Below are 27,363 nucleotides of genomic sequence, written 5' to 3'. Positions count from 1 at the left end.
TTAAGGTATATGTAGGGCTTTGTAGGCTATCATCAAATGACTGGACTTTATTAGACCTATCAGTTAAAGCTAGCTATCAATTGATATGCAATGTCAACATTGTAATGAAATCTGCTTTTCTTCAATTCTTTTACATTTTGGCTATTTGGCCTGGAATTTGTCTTCAACATCAATTACGGTACATTTATGCTGCAAATTGTTGGCTTATTTTTCTAATTTTGATAAATGTACAGTAGTATATATATATTATGTACGGCTGCAAAATATTGTTGAGCTGCCAATGTGTTGTAAGCTTTGCGAAATTTTAGGCTTTTCTTCTTTGTGGGCTCACTGTTCAAGACACTTTTATGAAAATGGATTGGTGTTATTTTGCTGTATCAACACTCAACAGGACTGTCTGATATCTTTCTACTTTTTTTTAATTTTTGAATATTCTTTTATTTTCCCTAAAGTAACTTAAAATGTCAAAACTTGATCCCTTGACATTTTAATTAGCAGTTTGTTGAAAAATCTGTCATGGCTCATAATGTGAACATTTTGCATTCGTAGGTCAATGAATGATGATATTCTTCAGCCTTATAGCGGTTTACATGGATCTAAACATTCCAACCGTCAAATTCGAGATATTCAATCGCAGCTCTACGGGAAGTTGACATATGAATCCTGGGAAGCTCACTTGTCTGATCAACTTTTACCAATTGCTAATACAAGGTTGAGCAAACTTATGTTGTTTTTCATATGGCACATTGTGTTACGTCAGTCCCAGGTGTATTTTTTTCATCCACTTTGATTTATTGCAACCAACTATTTTATATTCAACGATTCACATGACAATCGAGTACATGTAACAATGCTTGTTTGCCACTTGTTGTGTTTTGACACCTAACTCTATCATTGCAAAATTTGTACTGTAATCAGAATATTGCAAAGAAATCTTCGGCCTGTTTAAGGGGGGGAGGGGCACACCTCCTTAGAAAAACTTTCTTTTGGGGTTTGCGTTTTACATTCTTACTCATACATCATACATTTAAACCCACACAAAGTATATTTTTCGAAAGCTTATGAAAAACTGTTTACAGTCTTTAATTTGCACTAAAAGCATTTATTCAAAGAAGAAGCTGATTCAAAGATGTGCACATGATATCTGCAAATTGCAAAAAAAAAAATCTAAAAGCTGAAATTGCTTTCAAGATAATTTTTATAATATAAGTTTATGTGGAAATAATGTGGCCTTATATAAATAAGTTAATGGAGGCTTTTTGAAAAATAATGTTTTTTTTTGGAAATATAATATTTTTGGTAGACGCACTCTGAATTTTGAAATTTTACATGAATTTTTAGCTCTGCTAGCCTTCATTGACAAAATTTTTCAAAAGCGCTATTAATTGATGGCTTATACCCCAACAAGCATTGCTGTAAAATTTTAGAAAAATTGGATAAGTGGTTTGGGCAGAGTTGCAATTTTGGTATCGAAAAACATGAATTTGAGAAAATCAGTATTAAACATTTAAGCATTCGAAATCAGCAAAAAATGTTATGAAGATGTTAATTTTACATCATAAAAGAGTGGTGGAAGTATTAACAGCTGCACATTAACCCATACTTTTTAAATTGAAGCTAAAAGTGGTTATTTAGTGGCATCCAGGTACATAATCATATGTCACCGGGACAAAAAAGTAGTAGGCTAAGATTAAATATTTTTCACAAAAATCAGGTTTAGAATAGCTAGATACATTACAAAAATTGCAATGTTAAGGCATAAAGAGTTGGAATATGGCAAAAACAATTACATATTCTGAATCCTCAATAAATTTACTATTTAAATCAACTAAAATAAAACAATTGATAAAAATTTGTATTTTAAGGAGGTACGCCCCATGAAATGAAAGAAGTTACCATATTCACGGCATTGTACAATGTACATAGTATATACAATCATTTTAGTGCAAAATTTCTTAAATTTTCTACACTTTTTGGTATGTGATTGTTGTATATACATATTATAATTGTAACAATGATTTCGTATGATGGTATATTATTTTGAAGTTAAGCAAAGCGGAAGGTTATTTTTCTTTAAAAGTGGTAATCAGTAATCACTCGTATGCCTGAAAAATTTGGCAGTTTTTCAAAGAATATGTCTCAAGTTACCCACTTTAAGTTGCAATGTACATTCCATAATTGAACATTTTAATGTGTTATTTCAAGTTAGTAACAAAACTGAATTGATTTCAATATAAAAAAATTCTTCTCTCAACATCAAGCAATGCCAAGACAAAGAGTTTTGTGTTGTTGTAAGTAATGTAAAGGATTTCCTTTCCAACAGTTTACGACAAAAGCCAATACATTAAGTTAAAACATTAAAAAAGCCAGCACATTAAAAAAACACAAAATGTAAGGCTACGGTATGTACCGTACTTTGAATTTTCGATACTGTTTTGCTTTCTTAGATTTCATTTTGGATTTCGTCGTTGCCCAAAGAAAGTTTGTTGCAAACATTTCCAGTCACTTCCTGGTTTGCATGAAACCATCTAATCTATGGTAACATCATTGGCATCACAATAAACTTTGAAAGCTCATCACTATATGTTTTGAACGTGTACTAGCCATACTGTTGCAGTGACAATCATGATGATTTTGTTGATTACCTTGGCAATCTTCAAGTATTGTACAATGATCTCAGTTCAGGCCTTAAAACTCGTGTTTTTGTTCGGCAGCCATCGTGGCCTACCGAGAGCTCCTTCTCGGCGGCCAAATCTGCGTGCTTGGAGGCCAAAATAACAATAGCACAAGTAAATAGAATTAAACTTGCAACAATGCCAAAATGATCACTTAGTGACTAGTGTTATTGAAGTCTGGGCGTCCTGCTATAGGATCGTTGTAACATGCAATAACTGCTTTATCGGGATTGTAATTCGGTATTGCGGCACCATCTAACGACACTAAATTGTTTCAACTGCATACCGCCTTTCATAAAACCTGACCATTTATACCGTTATAATGTCACCATTTAGGGTGTGAACTGTGAAGTCACTAACCCACAGCCGAAACATTTCTCAACTCTGAAGACACGTGTTTTCCCCTCGGATGTCAACTAACCTTCCCAGACAACAAAATCCGTCATTTTTACATTGATTCTACGTTTGCAGTGGTTAAATCAGGGTAAAAATGACGAATTTTGTTGTCTGGGTATACATAATTCTCCTTTTTAATAGCAGTGGGCTATACTGGGGTGATTTTTCAAAAACAACAGAACTAGAGTTTAAAAGGTGCCTATGGACATACCTAGGAATGTTTAAAAAATTTTTTTTGATTTTGTGCAAATTCCGGATGGAGTCCGGACTTTATGTGAAAAATACAAAATGGCCGCCATACAAATTGACAAATCTGCAATAAATCTGCTTCCTGTCAAGCTTTTGGGCTGATTTTGGTGTCAAAAGAAGCAGAAAGTTGAGCCTGTTAGTGTAAAAGAACAATAAACACTTAGTGTGTATGGGAACTACAAAACAAGGGGAAAAAAGTGCCTTTTGAAGCTTTTTTCAGCTTGTTTTCTGTCAAATTCTTCAAACATTTTCACATTTTACTTCATTTCAGACTTTTAGATTTGAGTTATTAGAAATTGCATGTTATTAGCTTGAATAATAACATGAATAATAAATTGAACCCCCATCAGTTCCAGAGCAAGCCTCATCCCCAGTCAGCAAAAAGCCTAGAACTAAGGTGGACTACAAACGGTACAAATATGTACTCCCATCACCAAAAGTAGTATCGACACACAAGCATGCCATGGCAATGTCACAAGAAGTGGATGCTGCCACCAGTCTTCTGGCTAAAGATGATATATCAAAGGCGACTCTCCACCTGGGTTTTTTTTTTCGCTGAGACTTTTCGGTCATTTGTCCGAAATGACTTGAAAAAATTCGGTCATTTTTTATTTATTTCGGTCATTTTTTCTGATGAAAATATTTCCTTTGAAGTAGCTGATACAAACGAAAATTTGCACTTCCTGACTAGCTACAACATTAAGTTTCGCTGAGAAACGTTGTCGTGTTTTATCTGAGAAAAGTTAGAACAGACAAACGTTACTTTCAGTCTTCGAAATTAACATATTTTTATTTTTGCAAAAACATTGTCAAGGTCAAACGGCAAAAGTTGAAATTGCCTCGGCAATTGCATGTGAACGTTTATTACGAAAAAATTGTACCAAAACATGTAAAGCGAAAAGCAAAATATATACTAGAGTAGTCTATCACGACCGCACTGTTTGATTTATTGTGATGTAATAATACCAAAAACTAGCGATAAAGCGAGCAACGCGATACGCACGCTGTTAAGTAATAAACATTATATAACTGACGGGGGGAAAGTAAGTTAATTTTGGGTTGATTCAATGTTCGAGGCAACACAAATCGATTTAATTTTCCCGGCGGGTTATATTGCGTAACAACAGTACCCAATAAGAAATTTACGTTTGTTTTACATTAATTCGACATCTAGTGGCGTTGAATTATCATAAAATAACGTTAATTGCTCAACCAGGTACCAGTAACAAATTAATAGCATCCTGCAAAAAGATTGCCTCGATTTACGTTTACACTAACATAATTTCGGCACAATTGAGATACTGCGAGCAACACAAAGTCGCGAGGCGCGATAAGGAGTAGATGCTTAGACTAATTTGACGTCTACCATCGTTGAATCAATGCAAATAGGATGATATTTTTATGAAAGATTCAATTCTCTCAGCTGGGCACGTGTCTAAGCGCCGGCGAAGTAGGAAGTAACCCAAATAAAACATCCAGCAATAGTAAGAGTCTGGTGTAGTCCAAGAAAAATTTTTTTTTTTATTGTAATCTTTTGGTTCTTACAAGCGCTCCTGTGGCCTCAGCATTTTTATTGCCAACGCTAATGCGCCATTCACGCATCTGCGTCGGCAATCACCTCGGCAAGTGCCGATTGCCCACGCTAATTTCGAAGACTGACTTCTGTATTTGCGTTATCACATATAATAAGACATTGGATCAACGTTTAAACACTAAGTCTACGTCTTGTATTTCCGATTGACAAGAAATCGTACAGTGGCGCAAGAAGCTTCTTTGCAATCACTGAAATCGATTTGAGCGCGTACGTATTTTTTCGGACATTTTGACCGAATTGACTATATTTTTTTCGGACATTTTGCTAAAAAATCGGTCAATGACCGATAAATGACCGAAAAAAAAAACCCAGCTCTCCACTATGACTCAACAACGAGGTCGAGGATCGAGGGTGAGTGGCCCTGTCTAATCTTAAACTTCCTCTCCGATGATACCTCCCACAACAAGATGATTCCTCTTCGACCCGTTCATTTTGCCTACGAAGATCGTCAGCAGATCATCAGCTTGTTTGTTGAGACATTTCGGCGTCTAGCAGTAGCAACTGGTGAAAGGGCTACTGCAGGTGAGCTCTGGGCAAAGATCGATGCTGTAATGACAGACGCCGCGTCAAAGAATTTGATGGTAGAAGGTGAGGTTTCGAAGAGGCTTCAAGCAACACATGTTCCTAAACACATACTGTGCAAGTCACATGTGTGTGAGAAATTGGATGAGTCATACATGCATGTCCTAAAATCAGCAGAAGACCAGATCGGTTTATGCCAGATGTTAGAGAAACGAGAGCCGAGACTGAAGTCATACCTTCGAGTAGGCAAGTCAATTGTCGCCTCAGTTGTAGTCCCGGCTCTAGTGAAGCTTGTGGCTAGGGTTAGTGATGGCAAGACTACTTCCATGGCAGACGAGTTTAGCCTGGTGTTGGAGTAGAGTGGTACTCACAAATCCTTCTCGCTCTATAAAGACCGCAGATTCACAAGATTGGGTCACACTGCTGGTGCGTTGGTTGATTGTGTTCTCCATTTCAAGAAGATGCTATCCAGAACTAGCAAGAATAACCTTCTTGTCAGAGCCTGTTCCCTTTACCTGGAGAATGAGTTCATTGTGGCATCACTAAAAGCATTGTCTCACTTCTGTCACAAGGTGACAATGCCTTACCTTAACATGGTAGAGCGTTGCCAACAATCCGACCTCGTCAGGATCCTTCCTAAACTACATAATGATCTTGAAAGGGCTAATCTTGAAACCCTGTCTGAGTTCCACGTTCCCTGGAAGCATGTGAATGCTGAATCACACAGCCCCACAACAGACCTCGACCACTACTTAATTACTGCTATGGCCAAGCAGAGTGCGCTTGGCCTCAAGATGTAATGCGGAAGAGAGTATTGGGAAGACGAGACAGAGAATAGTGAGAGGAGTACAAGAATCCATGCACTAACTGAAGAAATGAGGGTAAACCTCCCCACAGAGAACTTGCTTGCAGAAAGATACTTAGCCCGATTCGGAAACCTTGCAGGACTGTCAGCAGCACATTCAAATAGATACTTCAAAGCAAAACGAATAAGAGATGATCTTATGTTTGCTAAAGATGCACCACTTAACAGTGAGCTTGCAACCCGCAAAGTGATGAAAAAGTTAGATGAAATGGAGATTGCATGGACATTGGACAGAGACACAGAAAAAATTGATGAAAACTAAACTGAAGGAACGCATGAAAAAGAGCAGGAGGGAGGGAGATTTTCTCAACCACCTGGTGGATCAATGTAAGGTACATGGAGGGCCAATTACAAAAGTAGAAGAGCTCCGAGCTCTTCCAACAGCATCACCATCTACGCTGAAAAAAATCCTCCGGATGGACATCCAGTACCAACGAATGATTCATCCACGCGACAGCCAGGCAAATCCCAGCCTCTACAAAGTAAACAGCTTGAATGTAGATACCATGCTGCTGAACCTAGCTGTCATTCTTGGAACTGAGGATGAGGATGTTGGGACCATCTTTCCAACAGAAGATGAGGTATATGCCATCTTAACCTCTACTGCTGCAACTTCCTCTGGTGACACAGATCAACCAGTGAAAATGTGTATTGCAGCAGCAATTCCTGAACTCCATAAAGAATACCCTATAGGAACAAATGTGGCTGTGGTGTCGGACAGAGAAAACAATCAACGTCAGTGGTTTTTGAAAGCTAAAACCTCAATTGCTAAGGTAACAGGGATCAGTTGTCAGTAGATGTTACAGAAAATATATTTCGCACTTATTCAGTGCATCGTCAGTTCTGATAAAGGGCAGTTAAAACCTACAAGTAATGTTTTAAACAACATTACAGTGACGCAATAATGCCAAAACATGAGCGTAAAAAATTGAAAAAGCAAAAGCGTAAATATTGAAAAAATGCTGAATGAAAACTAAACCAAGCCGGCAGTAAAGTAAATTACGTATCAAATATAAATTATAAACTAGAAATGATGAAAGAGCGATGAGCAAAGCCTGCAAATGTAGCGTTGTGACAAATTACGGCAAAGAAAATAAATTATATGCGGAACACGGCAGTCAAAGGCAGTGATAAACAAACTAAGTACAGCGATAAATAATTAAATGGAGCGTCTTGGAAAACACAAAATGTAGCGTTGTGGAAAAAAGAGTAGGCAAAGACGGCAGTGAATAATAAGGCAGTAAAATATTGAAAAAATACCAAAAATGTAGTGGAGCGTCAAAAAATTAAACTTGTGGCAGAATTAATTTTTGGATATTTATTTTGGCATGTATCCTATGTATCCACTTATCTTCACAAGCATCTAGATTATCAATATTGGGTTGTTCAACAAATGTGACATTGTAGCATTGGGAAAGTTGTGGTTCAGTACTTAGATCATGAAATATAGCAAAATGTTTTAATAACGCAGCCCTGTCATTATTAGAGGAAAAATCGAAAGTGTTCCAAGTTGCACGATGGCCTAGTGGTTTTTGTGGTTTTTGGCAAGGGTCTGCCATTTAAACGATGATGGCACTGTAGAATGTGACCACTACCAGCGGGTTAATGATAAGAACAATACCATGTGGAAGAGACCAAAAAGAGATGACATTCAGGATGTAAATCCTGTTCAAATCATCCTTGTCACAGTAGAGACGGAATGGGTGTTCCAAGGTGTGACGACTATTGTGTCGTTACTAAAGTGTATAAATGTTTCTCAAATATCTAGTGTATTTCATGACATTTTTATGTGAATTTCATATACCGGTAACAAGTTATGTGTATAAGTGTTGAAATTGTCATTATTATTCTTGGATGCAACCAGTAATCTCAAGTTGCACCAACAAACGTGAAAAAAATATGAAAAATATTGACCAAAATATAATAGTTTCAAAGTTTTAGAGAACATTCAAGCATGCTGGGCGTTTTGTTGCTCTTTTAAAGTAACAGGCTCAATTTGCTGCTTCTTTTGACACCAAAATCAGCTCAAAAGCTTGACTGGAAGCAGATTTATTGCAGATTTGTCAATTTGTATGGCGGCCATTTTGTATTTTTCACATAAAGTCCGGACTCCATCCGGAATTTGAACGAAATCCAAAAAAATTTTTTGCACGTTTATAGGTATGTCCAAATTGTCCATAGGCACCTTTTAAACTCTAGTTCTGTTGTGTTACTTGAAAAAAGTCAAAATCACCCCAGTATAGCCCACTGCTATTTTTAACAACGATTTCCGACAACATTGAATCAACATAAAAACGACAATATTGCCAGCCAATGTAAATTAGCACTTCGGATTAACACTTTGTTAAAATAAAAGCAGGAAATTACAAACAAGACTTATAGCGGGTGATCGCAGCTGGATATTTTCGATACAATATCAAATGTTTCCACACAATCCACAATCATTCTACTGCAAAATTAAATAATTAGCTGAAGAAATCGGCGGCCAAATTGGTCGACTGAGGAGGTAGCACCGGCGGTCATTCAAGCACTACTTAGCGGCCATGTCTGCGATGGCCGCCGGTTGCTTTAAGGCTTGCAGTTGCAGTGATCTTATCATAACTGGAGATTTTAATGCTAGCAATACCAATGCATTTGGTCCTCTTCTGGATAGCTTTTGTGAAGAGGAGGGCTTTTCCAATTTTCCATGTCTGATCGTCTGCTATTACCCGCTGATACATTTACTTATATCAGTGATGCTCATGGTACAACAAGCTGGTTAGATTACTGGTTATCTTCATACTCTGCTCACAATGCTATTAACACTATTGCTGTGCTTCATGATTCTTTTACCTCTGATCATAGACCTTTGCTCATTGAGCTGTCTGAAACTTCTCTTTCCAAACTGGATTTCAAACAAATTGCTAGTGATACTTCATTACATTGGGATAGTGTCTCTGATGTGGAGAAGGTTAGGTACTATGATGCTACTAAGAACTTATTATGTCAAATACCTCTACCTTCACAGTGTATTTCTTGTAATGACCCTTTCTGCCAGGACCAAAATCATTTGGATGATATAAACAAATTTTACAATGTTATTGTATCATCGCTGTATACAGCATTTTCTGCACTTGCAAGGAAAAAGAAAAAGCTCCATCAACATGTTGATGGTTGGAATGACAATGTTCGTGCAACACATAGAAAGGCCAGAGCAGCTTATCTGGAATGGATTCAATGCAATAAACCAACAAGTGGACCTGTGTTTTCAAAAATGAAAGATAGGTACTCGTCGTGTTTTTAAATATGCACTACGCGATTATTGTAAAAACAAAAAGAACAGCACAAAGCTGACTCTTGCAAACAGTTTACTTGCTGGATGTACATCATCTCAATTTTGGAAAAAGGTTAGAAGTGTGAAAAAGCATCCACCACTCTCATTAACCGTAGGTGGAGCGACTGGTGAGACTGATATTGCTGACATGTGGGAGAACCATTATAACCTGCTCTTAAATGCAGTGAAACCTCAGTCCCATGTGGAAGGTGTAGTGATCAACAGTATTAATAACAAATGTAATTATCTTGACCTTGACCAGTATTATTGCAATGTTAATATGCTAGAAACACTGTGTAAGAAAATTTGTATTAACAAATCAGCTGGGGATGACAAGCTTTCAGCTGAACACGTCTTGTTTTCACATCCTGTAGTTTACCTCTATCTTAGCTTATTCTTTAACATGTGTTTATATCACGGATATGTACCTAACAATTGTATGTGTACAGTGATTGTACCTGCTGTAAAAAACAACAATGGCGACATAAGTAATACTGGTAACTATGGACTGATCGTAATTGCCACCATTAGCCTATATCTAAAATTTTTGAGATCATGGAAATGCTGGAAGCCAAGCGACTTCTACTTTGAGATCACCAGCGTAACCCCTTGGATGTTTCCAAGAAAACTGCCTTTACCAATATACGCAGCAAGATTCAAGCCAAGTTGCGAAACATGCAAGACTCTTGGCTCAGTGCTAAAGCGGATGAGATCCAAAGCTATGCAGATAGGCACGACACTAAGCGCTTTTACACCGCCTTAAAAACTGTGTATGGTCCGTCCACCTCTAAACCACGCCCTCTCTTTAACATCGATAGATCAACTCTGCTCACTACCAAGAGCCAAATCTTACAAAGGTGGGCCGAACACTTCCACGACGTTCTCAACCGGCCTTCAGAGATAAACGACGAAGCCATTGATCGCCTCCCTCAGGTAACCACCAATCGTGAACTCGACGCCCTCCCAACAGTTGATGAAGTTCAGAAAGCCATCGACCTCTTACCCTCGGGAAAAGCCCCTGAACCTGACTCTATACCAGCAGAGATCTACAAATCAGGTGGCAAGGGCCTTACTGACAGTCTTACTGAATTATTCCAGTCAATGTGGGTTACAGGTGTACTTCCCCAGGACTTCAAAGATGCATCTATAGTGCACATTTACAAATGCAAGGGAAATCCCCAATTGTGCGACAACCATCAAGGAATCTCCCTCCTGTCAATTGCTGGAAAAATTCTCGCTCATGTCTTACTGAACCGCCTCTTGAACCATCTCGAGCAGGGCCTCCTCCCTGAAAGCCAGTGTGGATTTCGCCAGGGCCGAGGAACTGTAGATATGATCTTTGCGGCCAGACAGCTTCAAGAAAAGTGCATGGAGCAACACTAAGACCTTTACACTGTCTTTGTCGATTTGACAAAAGCTTTTGATACAGTGAGCAGGGAAGGGTTGTGGAAGATCATGCACAAATACGGATGCCCAAGCACATACATCTCCATTGTAAGACAATTTCATGATGGAATGATGGCCTACGTTGCTGATGACAATGAATTCTCTGAAGCCTTCCCAGTTACAAACGGCGTTAAACAGGGCTGTGTCCTGGCACCTACCTTATTTAGCATGATGTTTTCAGCAATGCTAACAGATGCTTTCAGAGATAAAGACTACAATGGTATTCCAATTCGCTATCGTTGTGACGGAAAACTTTTTAACCTGAGACGCTTCAAAGCACTCACCAAAGTTACCGAAACTGTCATCAAAGAACTTCTGTACGCGGATGACTGTGCCCTGAACGCCTGCTCCAAAAGCGAAATCCAACAACAAATGAATAAGTTCTCCTCTGCTTGCGATAATTTTGGACTAACAATCAGCACTAAGAAAACAGAGGCAATGTATCAACCAGCCCCTGGAAAATCCTATAGCAAACCACTCATCACTGTAAACGACCAGATAATACATGCATGTCAAAGTTTCAAGTATCTTGGTAGTACTCTTTCTAACACAGCCACCATTGACCTGGAAATCAACAACAAAATCGCCAAAGCATCTATCGCCTTCGGTAGATTGAGGTCTAACGTATGGGAGAGGCGGGGAATCAAGCTGCCCACAAAGCTAAAAGTTTACAAAGCAGTTATTCTGACGACCCTTCTGTATGCATGTGAGGCCTCGACTCTTTATAGGAGACACGAAAGGCAGGTGAACCACTTCCACCTCTCCTGCCTCCGAAAGCTCCTCAAGATTCGATGGCAGGACAAAGTCCCAGACACCGAAGTTCTCAGTAAAGCAAACATGCCCAGCACTCTTACCCTCGTAAAAAAGGCACAAATAAGATGGGCTGGCCATGTCCACCGGATGCCGAACCACCGCATTCCTAAACAACTGCTCTACGGAGAACTGACTAATGGCAAACGTCATGTAGGTGGTCAAAGAAAACGCTTTAAGGACACTTTAAAAGCTTCCATGAAAGAATTCGCCATCGACGTAGATTCGTGGGAAGATTTAGCCGCAGAACGACCAACATGGCGCAGTCTTATTTATAAAGGCGCAGAATCAGCTGAGAAACACCGTACGCTATCTGCTGTCAGAAAACGAGAACATCGCAAGGCCCGAGCCTCAAACAACCCTGGCCCTAGCCAACCATCCTTCCAATGTCCATCCTGCAGCAGAAGTTTCACCGCACAGATAGGCCTCATCAGCCATCTCCGCACTCATGTAGCCTACACTGACCAAAGTCAACACTAAAAAAAGAAAAAAGAAACTTGATCTCAGTCTCATTGGCCATCTTCGGAAACGAAGGGCGAACATCATCATATCTAAAATTTTTGAGTACTATATTTTGCAACAAATTGAGCCTTTCTTAATTACAGCGGATAATCAATTTGGCTTTAAAGCAAAGCACAGTACTGATGCGTGTGTATTTTTGTTGAAACAAACCATTTCCCATTATGTTAAACACGGTACTCCTGTTTTTACTGTTTTTGGATTCATCAAAAGCATTTGACCGAGTGAATCATTCGGTTCTATTTTTAAAACTTATTGAACGATCTGTGCCAATGATATTTGTACGATTGTTATGTTATTATAGTTTCGGGAGAGAGTTTGCTTTTTTATACCAAAGACAGGCAAGACACAACAATACCACCGGGTTGAGCATTACAACAGTATATATTTTACATATTTACAAAATAGTTTAACATTCAAACGTTTTCGGCTTAACCTAAGCCCTCATCAGGAATCTGAAAATATTAATAAAATGCAATAAATTTCAACTTCTTGAAGGTAACTAGCTAACTAATTGTAAGCATCAAGAAATACGCAGCGGTTAAAAGCAATAGTGTGGAAAACAAACAGACGTACGGAAAACAAAATTACATTAGAAAAAGGCAACTACATGACTACAAACGAATTAGCACCACAGGGAACGTGATCCATCTAACTTAGTAAATGTTTAGTAGAAAGGACGCGCCACCAGCAAATAATTGTTTGTTTAAATTTGGGTTGTAGCGTTTGATTAATAGCGCTTCCTGAATTTTTGTGTCAAATTGGGATTTGCCTTTGGGATTTGGATTTTGCCTATCAATCTATGGCAGTGAAGTGGGGTTGTCACTACTCCCAGTATTTTCATGTTTCAAATGGGGTGAGACAAGGGGGGGTATTAAGCCCTCACTTTTTTACATTGTACATGAACGATTTATCCTCCGAATTAAACAGTCTTTCTGTTGGCTGCTGCATTGGCAATTCCTGTATTAATCATTTAATGTATGCTGATGACTTGTGTTGCTTTGCACCAAGTGTCAAGGGTCTCCAGAAACTTATCAATGTATGTCAAAAATATGCCATTTCTCACGACATTGTATTCAATTGTAACAAAACTGTTGGTGTTCTATTTAAATCCAAGATGTTGAAACTTGACTTTAATCCGATCATATAAAAGGTAAAGGTGGGTCCCATACTTGATTCAAGTTTTGGGGAATGAGAAGATAAGGTTCTCATTGTACCAAGCCTTCGGCACTAACGAGAGTAGGGTGGCCAGTTCCTTTCTCTCGGCCGCCTTTCCTTCAGCAACTACGCCCACCCAATTTATTATATCCTGGGTAGAGGTGAGCGGTGTTTGTCAACTACCAGCGTAAGCCAGGAGTCGAACCAGGTTTGCATAATTGGAAAGCCAACGCCTTATCCGCTGCGCCATCCCACCGCATCATATAATTTAAATGAAAAACGTATCTGCTTTGAGACCTCTGTGAAATATTTAGGAGTAATAATTAACGACTTGCTATCTGATGATGAAGGCATGAAACGACAATTACGGTCGTTGTATTGTGCTGGAAACATGTTAAAAGCAAGGTTTTCCAAATGTTCAATTGCTGTTAAAAATGTGTTCTTTCGTTTCTATTGTATGCCATTATATGCCTGTCAACTATGGTGCAACTATCTTTCATCAGTAGTAATTGCTTACGTGTTGGGTACAATAACTGTTACAGAATGTTGTTTAATCTGCAGAGACGATGCAGCATCACCTCTGCATTCGTTGATAACAATACCACAACCTTTCAAGCTCTCATTCGCAAAAGATTATATCAGTTTGTAACACGATGTAACTTGTCTTCCAATCAATGGATTTATGAACTAATGCGAACAGACTGTTGTTATCAATCTTTGTATTTAGTACATTACGACTCAGCTCTTCGGAGTTGAGTAATGTATCTGCTTTGTTTCTACTTTTTATGTATGATTGTGTAATATGGACCATCTTGAGTCTGATGCAAATAAATAAATAAAATAAAAATATACTTGTAAATGTTGTGCAAAACTTTTGCACAGTTTTTATTGCCTAAATTCAAGCAAAACATCAAAACTTCATCATTACAAAGTTTGTGTTTTATTGTTTTGCTGCAAATACTTTTAGATACCGTCCAGTTACCGTAGCTTATTTAGAACATCATTTGCAACTTTTCTAAAGTCAGCAAACCAGTAGCGCAAAGGTTTGCCACTAGATTTCACAGGAATGACACTGCCAATTTATCATAAAAATCTTTGATTCCTGCTACTTGTCATCACTTTGCTCAAATTTGCAAATATGTTGTACAATCGCTCATTATTATTTTTTTTGGTCGAGACTTCAAAGTATAACATGGTGAATTTGATGTGATGATAACGTCAATAGCCACGCGCCTTTGCAAAAGAGCACCATAAACACAAGAAATTCTGTAAGGAAGTGATTGTATGTGCAGTTTCGCAATGTAACCACTTCCTTCAATTTAAGCTAGTGATGAATACCATATGAGTTTAACCAGCCGTTTTTAAACGTGCAGATTTAATTTACGACATAATATGTTGTATCTTGGTGGCTTGCTTAAATTTGCAAGAATGTGTAATCAAGAAAAAGTTATCCTACTATTGTACTTGCAACTGTATCATGTATGTTGTCTATTATGCATTGTTACATCAGCACTTCAGTGCATATGAAATTCCTAGCAAATACATCTAGGCCAGGGGTTCTTAAACTGGGGTCCGTGGACCCCCAAGGGGTACGCAAACTAGTTTTAGGGGGTCCATGAAGGCCCAATGGAAATCTTAATGTATAATTTCAAAATTAAAATAAAATTTTCAAAAGAAAAGAGATTAAGTTCAAGCAACGCTGATGATTTCTAGTTTGGCGTTTCCAGATAATTGTTACCGCATTGCATTTTTTTGTTACGTACGTTTATTACGTCACTTTCCACATTGTTGGTTTTGCGCTATTTGAACATTGCAAAATTTTATCAGTTACAGGCAATTGCAATTTTATCATTTCTTAAATTTAATAAAACATAAATTTTGTTACCTCAGATCAAATATAGTTACTACTCTGTAAACCCTTGACAGCCTGTTTCACCCTAAAAGGAGGATCATCGGAAGGTCCTCATTCAAATAGAAATAAATTTTGTTACCAATTCATTTTAATTTTATTGCGTTATGTCTAATTCACGGTGATCAAAAAGTTTTTCGGACTAGGCCATAAAGGGGGTCCACACAAACTAAAAAAAAATTTCAAGGGTCCGTGTTAAAAAAAAGTTTAAGAACCCCTGATCTAGGCCTATCTGAATTTATTGACTTTCTATTACACTAGCATTATTAACAAGAAAAAAATAGTTAAGGCCTTACCGATCTTTCTCAGATAAAGTAAAATTTAAATAAATTTGCATCATACTAGTGAGCTGTTTTAAAGGCAAAGTAAAATGACTACGCACAAATAGAAAATTAGCAGGCTAGCATTATTGCCTCAGTGTGGAATAGGCATGTTGTTTGTTGCTCTTCCGATAAAGATACCGATGCAGACGAACCGATAAGTGATAATACAATCGTCGCAAAAAGTAGTGTGTTTGTTCTGTTTGATTTTTTTGAATTGATGATCTTGTTTTTAAAGTAATCTTCCCCTTACTAATACTTGCAATGTTTTTCTGCAGCAACTTTGTGTCAGACATTGAAACGTTGTGGGGAAACCATGTTCGAGTGTACGGCCATCACACGATTGTACGAAACCCGTTAAAGACTTTTAGTGTCACTGAGCCAGCACCACTTGGTTGTTTACATAACTCGCGCAGTACCGTGAAAGAAACATCGAAATCAAGGTTAGGAATAGGATGTTGAAAAGCTGCAAGAGTTTTATTTTTTCTTAAGTGTTTTGTGATCGATAACATGAACAGTTTTGTAATAAATTCTTTGAAACAAAATGGTGATATTTATTTATTGTTTACCTATGCACATTGCACAGTACTCCACTACTACGGTACTGTAAACGTTTGATCACGTTGAATATTTTGCTTTACGGGTTTGAAACGAAGTGATATGTTCAAACTCAGCTGATGAGACGTCTTCCAGTTTTTATCGTTTAATTTTTAGACCAAACATTTGCATCGACCCTTGTGATCGTAAAAGTTAAATCGAACGAGACTACATGTAAAATTTGTGCGATCATAGTGAAAAACTATAGGTGACATCTACTTAGGGCAACTCAGCGTTATTTACTCTCTACACACGTCCGACTTCGCTGCATTCCGTAACGTTTGAAACATTCTCAGGCACTGCTTGGTCGCACAGAACGGAGGTTTCTTCAACATAACAAATGGTGGATGCATAGGCAACGTTGTATCGGACGGGAGGCACGTCATGAATGCAGGTGGCATTCAAAATGCTAACTTTGGAATGACTAGAGACGGTCGGATCATAACAGGGTGAGTGGGCGCAGCTTATCCCTTGTCACCACAACGTTCGGTTGACTTTACTGCTTTCTCACATAACATTTGTTAGTTATTAAACTTCTGATTGTGGAAGAAGAGAAAGTGACATTAAAGGAGATGCACAGATTGTGCGAAAAATTGTAAAGTGGAGTCGAGAAGCTGAGGCTGGAGGATACAGAAGACTGCGTGTCATGGGAAGAATTAATCCATAGTCCATAACTCTCGATCTATCCACTTAAATGAGATTAAAATCGGAAAAAGCCGCTCATTATTTGGTGTAAAAGTTGTTGTGAAGCTAAACTGTGTATTTAAAAAGTTTTAACATTTTGGCAATAACAGTTTTTTAAATAAACAGACAATTTATGCAGGTACCTCTCTCAGAATGACGTTGAAACGCTTGGCTTCATCCAGCTGATCGCCGGGGTTCTTTGGCTTGTGAGGAATGGTACGTGTTAGTGCCTGTTGGCAATGAGTGAATATCTAACACTTAATAGCGATTTGAAACCAACAAACCAGGGTCGTTTTCCTCTATCATTAATACGATTTCTTGTTTCAGGAACCTCCTACGTTGAGGAATCCCTTCAACTAGAAACAGCCGACTCACAGACATCTGGAACCTTGAGGTTCTATTTTTTATTTTCAAAATAAGTCTTTAAGCTTTCTTTTATCATACTACTGTGATTGCTGCATGATCTTTTTTACATTTTGTTAAGCAATAACAAGGTTTTTTAATCAAAATAGAAGAGAGTTTATGAATTGATATGACGCAGGTTGCAGATGGTGATCTATAAGTTGCTGATTCGTGAAAAACGATTTGAAGTAGTCGCTTTTTTACGTGATAGTTGGTAACACATCGCGATCATCTCCAGTAGTGTGTTAAGTTGCTCAATGCGAAGCTATGTTTCTGCCCCTGGTAGCAAGACCGTGCTTTTTTACCACACAACTAATATGACATTTATGATCGTTCTAGAACATTCGCTGACATCCAGTCAGCTCGCAATGCTGTCGGTCACGACGCGAAGGGTCGGGTGGTGCTCGTGCAGATAGACGGCCAGTCATTCGTGCGGGGAGCAAACCTTCATCAATTCTCACAGTGAGTCAAGCTCTGGGTCAAATATAACCTGGGACTCCGTTAGTGATGATGTTGCTTCACAGACATATCGTCATATGCCTTGCGATAGACCAATATATTACTTTTATAACAAACTCATTGTCGTACAGAAATAAATTATTGTTTTTTCTTATCCAAGCATATGTCTGATGGTTAAGGACATTTTACGTACCACAACCCCTATTGTCGATGACTTGCACACGAACGACCGTAGAAATATTCAGCTAAATAATGACTGATAAAGAATTTAAAATAATTAACTTTTGTACATCTCAACCGGAATTTATGACGTTGCATAATTCTTGTTGAACATGAAACATTTCAGGTTCTTGATTAACCAGCTGGGCCTCGTCAACGCTATAAACCTTGATGGTGGAGGGTCGACGTCTTTGGTTTTGAACGGGACCCTGGCCAACTATCCAGCCGACCACTGCGTCGACGCTCCCATGTGGCGGTGTGCGAGAGAGGTCTCCACAGTTTTGTGCGCCCATGAGCCGGATTGTGATACCCCATGTGTGATGGGTTCTTGCCAGATGGGAAGGTGAGTTCTTTACTGGGTTTTGATTATTTAAAAACAGCGCGAGCTATTCTTTCAATACAGTGCACCAACACCGCACTCACAATTCAAAACGTTTCCCATTACTCTGAAACAATATCGTCCCAAAAGTGTTCTGTTGAAAATGTTGTAAAACTATATGTAACTTAGGAGCAAAATGGTTGGAACGCCTGGTTAATCTAATCAAAAAATAAAGAGCCAAAAAGTAGATACCAAACTCATGTTCAGCAAACAAACATTTCGAAAACTATACTGTCTTCATCTTCAGTGTTATAAAGTTTATGTTATAAAGTTTATTATAAATTATATTTATAACACTGAAGATGAAGACAGTATAGTTTTCGAAGCGTTTGTTTGCTGAACATGAGTTTGGTATCTACATTTTGATTAAATGTTACTGATCCAGGATCTGGTGAGGTTGTGGCTAAACCACTCACAGCTGACTGACGTAAAAAAATATTTTGTTGTTGCAGATGTGCTTGTGACGCGAACTGGGTCGGGAATGGATGCGATACGTTGTTGTGCGCTCACCACAACTGCTCCCAGCATGGCAGCTGCTACACGGGTGAGTTCATTGACAAATTCATTTTGTAACGTCTGTATTTTTAACCAAAACATCAGCAATTCTTCAACAGGTTTGTAGGCGGCCCTTTTAAAAGTTGTCGTATGATGGTAATCCAAGTTCAGTTCCTGGCGATTACTGTATATAACTTAGCACATGCATTCCAAAGTGTTTTGTTTTCCGCAGACGGATGTATATGCGATCCCGGTTGGTATGGCAATGACTGTAACCTCCCCTGTTCGCGAGGAATGTTCGGGACAAATTGCAGCGAGCACTGCGCATGCGGCCCCCATTCGTCGTGCGACAGGGTCATTGGGGAATGCACCTGCTTCCCTGGGTACGTCGGGAGGACTTGTGAGCAAGGCGAGTCTTAATAAAATTTGTTCTTATGTAACGATGTATCCATAAGTGAGCGAAGCCATATTGAGGCGCAGCCGATGAATTCATCCGTTAGTGCTAAGGAATGATAAGGTTCAGTACCACTTTTAAACGGTCTATGGTACAATCTGACAGTGTATCGAACCCATGCCTATTGATTCAGGGGCAGGCACTCTAAACACCAAACCGGAAAGTCGAGTGTCTGGTTAAAATAACAAGTTTTATTGATTAAAAAAAAGCAATCTGCATTGCATTCTTTAAGTAAAGGAAGCAAATCCGAACAGCAAGATTGATGTTTTGAACCGTACAAGGCCAACAAAACTCCAGAAATATACCGTAGAATCCTTGTCATAAGTTGAGGTTCAGAACGTGTTGTGCAATGGAATTAAAATTTGATCTTGTGAAAGTGCTTGCTCTGTTTGAAAACATGTATTTTGAGTCTAAATGAATTGATGTCAGTGCCGATATTATCACCCTGCTGGCCAATGCTTTTGTTACTGAACTTTTTGAAAGTTTTTGACTTTATTTAAACACTATTACACTTTAAGCTCTGTTTCATTTACACTCTGAAATATTCTAAGCAATCATTACATTAAAACAGAGTGCCCGATGGGAAGATACGGCATTGAATGTCAGTTCGAATGCCACTGCAGTGACACCTGTCTGTGTCATCACGTGACTGGAGAGTGCGTCACCAACGCTACGATCCCAGCTCATATCAACCTCAATGGTAAGTACCCCTCGCAATGCCATGGCAGTATTTGATCTACCATGCCATGGCATACTTGTATTGTTTTGTTATCCCACGAAGTTGCTGGCTGTATGTGATGGAAGCGGATAGCCACAGTATCGTCAACTGGTTATTCGGCGGTGGTCGAATACAATCAGACCACTGATGCTGAGTAAATACTTTCACAAATTGAAAAATAACTTTATCTAAGTTTTGTCATCTGCAGTGTCACAGTGCCTCGCCGAAAACTTTTGGAAAGTCCCCTCGCGAGATGACGTCGACCACAACTCGAGCGACCTGTAAGTTTGTTATCTTTGCTGATTTCTGTAAGATCTTGACCATAGCTTTGTTGTACTCTGCACATTTTGGTGTGCCACCAACGAAATACTGTACAATCAAATACAATTTGTCTTTCTATTTACTCGAGCTTTGTGAAGACTTTACAGTTTACACGTTCTTAAGCTCAGTAACAACATCCGCTGCAACATTATATTGCTTTGACACAAAAGAGTGACATAAATCGAATCTCTTTCTATTAAACAGGGTGATCTAATAGTACAACTTCACAGATCTACTGATCGTTTCATGTTGTTTGTTCAACATTGTGTTTAGTTTTGATGAGTGCTCTGGATAAGAAGCGTTTGGTTGATTTTTTGCTAATCTGCGTAATCGATTAGTAAAAGTAAAATTAACAACAAACAAGATGGTTTATTGCTTCACTGACGTTTTGCGCACCATGACAATGCGCATCCTCAGAGCGAATAACATACAAAATAAAATTTCACCAGGTTATATACTGCAGTGCGATTGAAGGCAAGAAAAAATAAAACACGCAATATTTTAAAAAATTGGCCAATAATGTGTGAGCGGTTACTTTCCTCGTTAAATTACGTAAAAACTTCCAACAATAGACATAATTGCAGCTTATGTTTCTTTCAACAGTCGTTTTATTTTATCTTTACGCATTTCAGGTCCCTCCTTGCGATGCTCTGCTCCGCTGTTGCTTGCCTTATATTCAGCATTCTTTTAAACATTCTACTCCTCTGGAGGATACGACCAACGGTATTGACCAATCACAAACAAGTATTACCATCACCCAGCCAATCAAGTTCGTCCACGTATGACGACATCAGCGATACAAGTACCTTATCCAGTTCCAGTGACTTGGACACGATGTCACACCTACCCACATCGAAGTGGAGCCGCCTCATCGATAAGTTGTTGTTCCGCAATCAATATAAAAAACTTGACAATAAAGTGGAAGATATTGAATTGGACAGAATGGACTTATAACGTCAAATAGCATCTTTAACCCATGGTGGTTAGATACGCTTTGTAAGAGATTTTGACATTATGAATGAATTTGTATCGAAACAAGATTAAATACATTAAATCGTGTTGGTTAACCGAACTACAACCTTGAACTGGCATCAATCGTGATTCATAACTTTCCGTTTTTTTTGTTCTGGCGTTGTGTGTATTATCAAAACCTGAGAAGGTATATTTTCCCTTTGTCCTGTTACGTTGCGGAGGTTTTCTTTTGATGCTGCGATTTTTGCAAGAAGCTTGTTGTTCTTATCCAAATCAGTAGCTCACGTCATGCGCAATGTTTGTTTTTCCTGAACGCATACGAGGGACTCGTTGAACAGTGCAATGCCTTGTTTTATTAGTTTGGGTGTTGTCCATTCTATGTCATCTTCATTAAGTGCCTTATCTTCTCAAAGCGTTGGCAATCATTCTTTTCCACAATTATTGTACTTCTCGCCAACCTCAACAGATCCATCTTGGAGCAGGCCGTTACACTTCTTTCGTTTTCCCAGCAAAATTGGTCATTTTCTCATTGAATGTAAAAATGACGGATTTTGCTGTCTGGGAGATCCTGACTGGGAAATGCTAGACAAGAAGATCACCTTTCTTCTTTCTACACTTTATTTACATTAATTTTTCTACTCAAAACCTTTCAAAATCAACTTAGTATGGTGGCTTATTACTGATTGTACGAAATGGCATGGTCACCTGAGTGGATCCTGAGCTGACACTCATCCAACCACCTTTGATATTTTTTCAGCTTAGTTTGGTATTTTCGCTTAGTGCTTCAAACTTATTTCACATTTGTTAGATACTTGATTTGTTCAGCTATTTGAAATGTACCGTTTTATTGAGCTTTGTTTTGGTTGGTGTTTTCAATTTACACTAAAAGACGCAAACTACAGGAGTTCGGTTACTTCCGCAGTCTACTCCTGGGTATGTCTGCTTGACTGTTCTTTAGGCCATGTCATCTTTAGTTTTGATTTTGTTTGTAATACAACGTTACGCATGATTGAGTTTGTAGTTAGTGATGCGAAACTGGTTTTATCTCAATTTTATGACGTTGAACCAAGAGGTGGTAGTCTTCCTAATCCCGGTTTTTTACAGTATTTTTTTAATGTAAAACTCGAAAAGAATTGGTGCACCAAAGTATCCTCGTTCTCCAGATGCAAATCTCGAACTGATTTAACTGAGAATTAACTATTTAATTTACTGCTTGACACGTTTCAGCGCAAGAATATAGTTTTTGGCAAAAACGAGCATTTTTTGCCCCGAATGCAACCAGTTGTGCTTCCAACATTATCTCGCAACTGCCAATACACATCGGTCAGCAGCAAAAATTGCAAGGTTCCAGACTTATTTTCAGAGAACTTTATTTTGTTGCATCACATATTTTCATGTACTTATTTAAGAATTTTCGTAAATGATTGTTTAGTGTTGCATTCTGTGGTTACTGGTTGTTTTCTCCCTGGAATCCTATCAGCGTTGCCTAATTGTTTTATTTATTTATTGTGCTTGGTTCTACATTAATTTGAAAACTATTTGAAGATCTTACCAGTTCAAATACTACTTTGTTGTTGCAACTCCTTTTCCATGCAATACAGTTGCATATATTACGCCACTTTGTCGTTTTGAAAGCGTTTTGATTGTGTCCAGACTTGTGCCTGGCGTTTGCAAAACATCAAAAAGATGGCACGTGGAGCATGTCATTGTAGCGTTCAAAAAATTTCGATTAATACAAAGTGTCAGAGGACATTCAAGCTTTAAATAGAGAATTGCAACAATTATAACAACGTTGAACAAAGGCATAAGCACTAAGCAGATTTTCGCAAGAGAGCTTCAAAAGTTGTAACATTTCCTGAAACTTGGCATTCACGTGCACTAGCATAACGAGGCATATTGTGTAAAATTCGAAACGAGTCAGGCAATTCTAATCCTGTTGAACGAAGATCGATGGTAATTGTGCCATAGTTGACTTGCATAAAATGATGTGCAATAAGAGCGAAACAACACACTTTTACTCTTTGTGAACATTTATTATATTAATTAATTTGTTTTCTGTGCAGTGAAGAGATTTTACTTGCCTTAGTATGTCATTGTTATCTAATAAAAGAGAGTTAATGTAGACACCCAAATACTTCAACAAAGAGAATCGATTTCTGCCCTGTGCAGAATTTAGGTGTGGCAAAAACACGCCACTGTCATTAATTTTGCGGTACAGTAACGTCTCATTGATTTTATAGTATTTCACAAAGTTTAATATTCTTCCACGTCTCCAATATCGTAGTTGATGTTCTTCTCTTTGACTCCTTTGAAAAATTCCTTGTGAAGGTCGTCGGAATGTCTGCATGCAATAATTGCCTTGTCCTTCCCCATCGCGTCAAAGAATGCTTTCAAAGCTGGAAACTCGGGAATCAGTGATGGCTCCAAAATTCCAATTCTCTCTAAATGCGTCCAGATCATGTAGTCTGTAAATCCTGGTTCGCTTCCTCCTATGAACGGTTGATGCTCTTTTAAGAATGCATTTTCCTTAGAAAGGCCGCCTCTTACTTTCTCAATATTTTGTTTCCTTTCTTCATCTGTGGAAGCCCCAAGTAAACCATAAAAAGCAGGCAGCATCTAGAAAATGAAATAAAAACCATTATTCTGTTATGTGTACGAAATGCAGTAAGTGGGTGCATGGAAGATGTGCAAAGATGAAGAAAGAATGGTTGGTCCTGTTCAAAAGTTTAATAACGAAGTTCAATCAGTGAATGCCTTTTGCTATCTAGGAGATATTGAATGCCAGTGGTGGTTGCAGCAGTGACTGCAAGGGTAAGGTTTGTTTGGGTGAAATTCAAAAAGTGTCGAGACTTGTTATGTGGTAAAAGATTTCCGTTGAAAATGAGAAGAAGAATACTAGTTGCGTAGTATCTGCAATGCTGTGTGGAAGTGAGACATGGTGCTTGGGGGAAAACAAATTGGCGATTTTAAGAAGAACTGAGAGAGAGCGTGGTGAGGGCAATGTGTGGTGTGAAGCTGATGGACAAAAGGAATACTGAAGAACTTATGAACTTGCTTGGGTTGAATGAGAATGTTGATAAGTTGTCGAAGGCGAATGGAGTGAGGTGGTATGGGCATGATTTGAGAAGGGATCAAGATGTTTTGAGAAGAGCGCTGAAGTTGCGAGTCGTAGAAAACAAGGAAGACCCAAGAACACGGGGAAAAGGCAAGTTGATAAGGAAAGTAGCAAGGTAGCCTTGACAAGCTCGCATTAGACATATTGATGTGTGGAGGCGATTGCGGCACTTGGAGGTGGATCCGGCAACTCTCGGTAACAAGGATATCACCAGATTAAAACTGGACTACTACTATGGCTGTGAAACTAATCTCGTACGTCGAAAAATTGCTTGCATCATCAATGTCGAAACATCAATGGCTGGTGGATAAACATGACACCCCTTAGCAGGCTTACTTCTTGAGACACCAAGCCAAGGTTTGCTTTGAATTCGCTGCCAACGTATTGCCCAATAACCAAACCAAGATTTTCTTGCAAGGTCATTGGATCGCTAGCCTAGAGGCAGTAGCCTACCATGTGTCAATACTATTTTAACTTTATTGGATTGTAAGTAGGAAACTTGTTGTTCTCGGTGACCAATGTGAGTGATTTATTTTTTCGCACTCCATAAAATCTACCCAGGCCATTATCCACTAGCCTATCCAGCCTGCAAATAAGTTTTTTCTTACATTGATTCTGTAAAAATAATAATGATAACGTAAAAAAAGACTGATTGGAAAAGTTGTGGAGCTTCAGTATATTAAAAGCTGAAAATATAATTGAAAGATCTTGATTAGGCACATATTTTTGTCAATTAGTTAGAAAAAAATGCTGTCTACTCAAGTACAATCATTATAAAAATATTTGCTGGCAAGTTACCGAGCTGTGATCTCCAAGCAGAATCATTTCTTTCGCTTTCTTCAGAGGATCTTGGGTGATGAGCTTTCTCCCCGAGTAAGCTTCATCTACGTAAGCGGAAGTGATGTCAGACTCATAAATGATTTCTCCGTTGATTTCCAAGGACGGTACCTTGCCACGAGGGTTGATGTCAAAGTACCACTCTGGTTTCTTTACAAGATTGATGTTGACCGTCTCGTGTCTAACGAAGCAAAGAAAGATTTTTCGTAAGCATTAGTTTTTACTGAGAGGGGGTAACACACCTTGATGTGAGAATTTTTGTTTTTGTCTGCATGGCTACTAACAGCATTCAGCACATTCCAATGGGATTTTAAACTTTCACGTTTTTGTTGTTTCGTAATGATTTTAAGAACAGTCACTACGTTCTCTAATTTTCAATAAAATGATGTAGTTAGCATTACAAATGCTTACTTGACTCCTTTTGCCGTAAGCACCAATTTCAGCCTCTGAGCAAACGGGCAGAACTTCATACCGTAGACCCGAAGAACATCCTTATCAGGAGGGGGTGGTCTAGTGCTGCCTGTAAAATAATATTGTTAGAAATCTTTTATGCGCAACTTCAAGCTGTGATACCGTTAATCAAGGGAAAATGCGAAAACGGAGGCGATAGTCATTGCGGGCAAATTTAATCCTTTTGTGAAGTAAAGATTTCAATGCTTCGTAATTTAAAAGAGATCTCATTGTGCTGCAGCCCCAAGCTCACCAACGAAATAGCAGCTAACTAAGAGCAACTGACGTGACGTAGTTTTGTAGAACACCGTAACTATAGAGTTAAATTGTAGAAATAGAATGGATCTCTAAAGACTAAACCACTGCTACGAGACCAACATGATTTGGTGACCCTATTTTGTAGTGTTAAGGCACAAAGAACTAAATCCAGAATTTGACAAGAAGATTTCAACCCATCGGATCAAGGTGGTATTATGCCCCGATAGCTCAGTTGGTTAGCGCGTGACTTCGTGAAGGAAGAAGCTTCAAGATCAAGCGGAGCGGGTTCGACTCTCGGGGTGTGCGCTTGAGCAACGTACGTTAAGGACTGCTCCCAATTCAGCGGCATCTAATGGATGGAATAGTTTCCTGGCAATAATACTTTAACGATCGGAAACTTCACTGTCAATCTCGGTGACCGGGCCTGAGTCAGTGATTCAAAGCCTCTACAAGTAGGCCTATATGCGAAACTGCCAGGATTAAGGTTTGCAAAAAGCTTTTCCAGTCCGAGGATAAAGACTCAATCAATCAAACCAGAATCAAACCTATTTCAATATTATAAAACTTCAGGCTACCGCAAGTTTTGAAAATGACAACCAGCTTTATTTCCGACGTTTTGTCAGTCAGAACGACTGATTTTATCAAGGATGCTGAAACAGGTAAAAATTACCTGTTCAGCAGCAAAATGGCACAACACAGAAACATATTGACAAAATGAAAAAGTTTACAAGATAGCTTACCAATTTTAAAAACGCACAAAATTGACGCCCAATTTGATTGACAACGCAGAAGATGACTAAAAACAGTAGGCTACTAAACAGCAGCCAGTAAAATTTGTCTATCTCTTCAAGGCTCAACGTCAAGAAATGTTAAATCAAAGTGAGAAAATAGAAAAGGTAGGAAATTATAAGAATGAATTTATTGAAGCATAGAGAAATAATTGGTTGAAGGTAGAAGACTCTTAACCGTGATCACATCCAAGCCAAACGTTTCTCTAAATGACAATAATTTCAACGCAAATGGTGAATGCCGCGGTCTCTGGGGCGTGTGGCGACCGACTTAAGCGCCAAGAGTGCTCGTGTGAAAAATGATAAACGCTTTGAATGTACAGCGGCAAACACCACTGACGTCATTTCACCTGTCTCCAGATGTCTTGCATTTCCCATTCCTGCCATACCGGAAGTGACGTGTACACAAATTTAAGCAAAACTAAACATCCCAAGTGCT

General features: G+C 38.6%; 2 protein-coding genes across 2 annotated transcripts; one reads left to right on the top strand and one right to left on the bottom strand.

Annotated features, from left to right (window-relative positions):
• Positions 1 to 23,598, top strand: LOC145772855 (N-acetylglucosamine-1-phosphodiester alpha-N-acetylglucosaminidase-like). Its single transcript, XM_082584735.1, has 13 exons — positions 1 to 178; positions 550 to 711; positions 16,055 to 16,219; positions 16,670 to 16,822; positions 17,197 to 17,273; positions 17,385 to 17,451; positions 17,799 to 17,921; positions 18,265 to 18,480; positions 18,969 to 19,060; positions 19,244 to 19,420; positions 20,037 to 20,165; positions 20,392 to 20,464; positions 21,137 to 23,598. Exons 1-13 carry the CDS (start codon positions 105 to 107, stop codon positions 21,456 to 21,458), a joined length of 1,830 nt encoding a protein of 609 aa, XP_082440861.1. The 5' UTR covers positions 1 to 104; the 3' UTR covers positions 21,459 to 23,598.
• On the bottom strand, positions 23,180 to 27,363 carry LOC145772856 (glutathione S-transferase omega-1-like). The gene is made up of 4 exons (XM_082584736.1): positions 27,275 to 27,363; positions 25,840 to 25,948; positions 25,390 to 25,609; positions 23,180 to 24,092 (listed from the first exon to the last, which is right to left on the bottom strand). The coding sequence occupies exons 1-4, from the start codon at positions 27,309 to 27,311 to the stop codon at positions 23,730 to 23,732; spliced, it is 729 nt and encodes a 242-aa protein (XP_082440862.1). The 5' UTR covers positions 27,312 to 27,363; the 3' UTR covers positions 23,180 to 23,729.

The sequence above is a fragment of the Aplidium turbinatum genome, chromosome 6, assembly GCF_918807975.1.
Source record: "Aplidium turbinatum chromosome 6, kaAplTurb1.1, whole genome shotgun sequence".
In the NCBI taxonomy this organism is placed as follows: Eukaryota; Metazoa; Chordata; class Ascidiacea; order Aplousobranchia; family Polyclinidae; genus Aplidium; species Aplidium turbinatum.
Note: the sequence above shows the minus strand (reverse complement) of the source record. Positions and strands in the feature narration are given on the sequence as shown.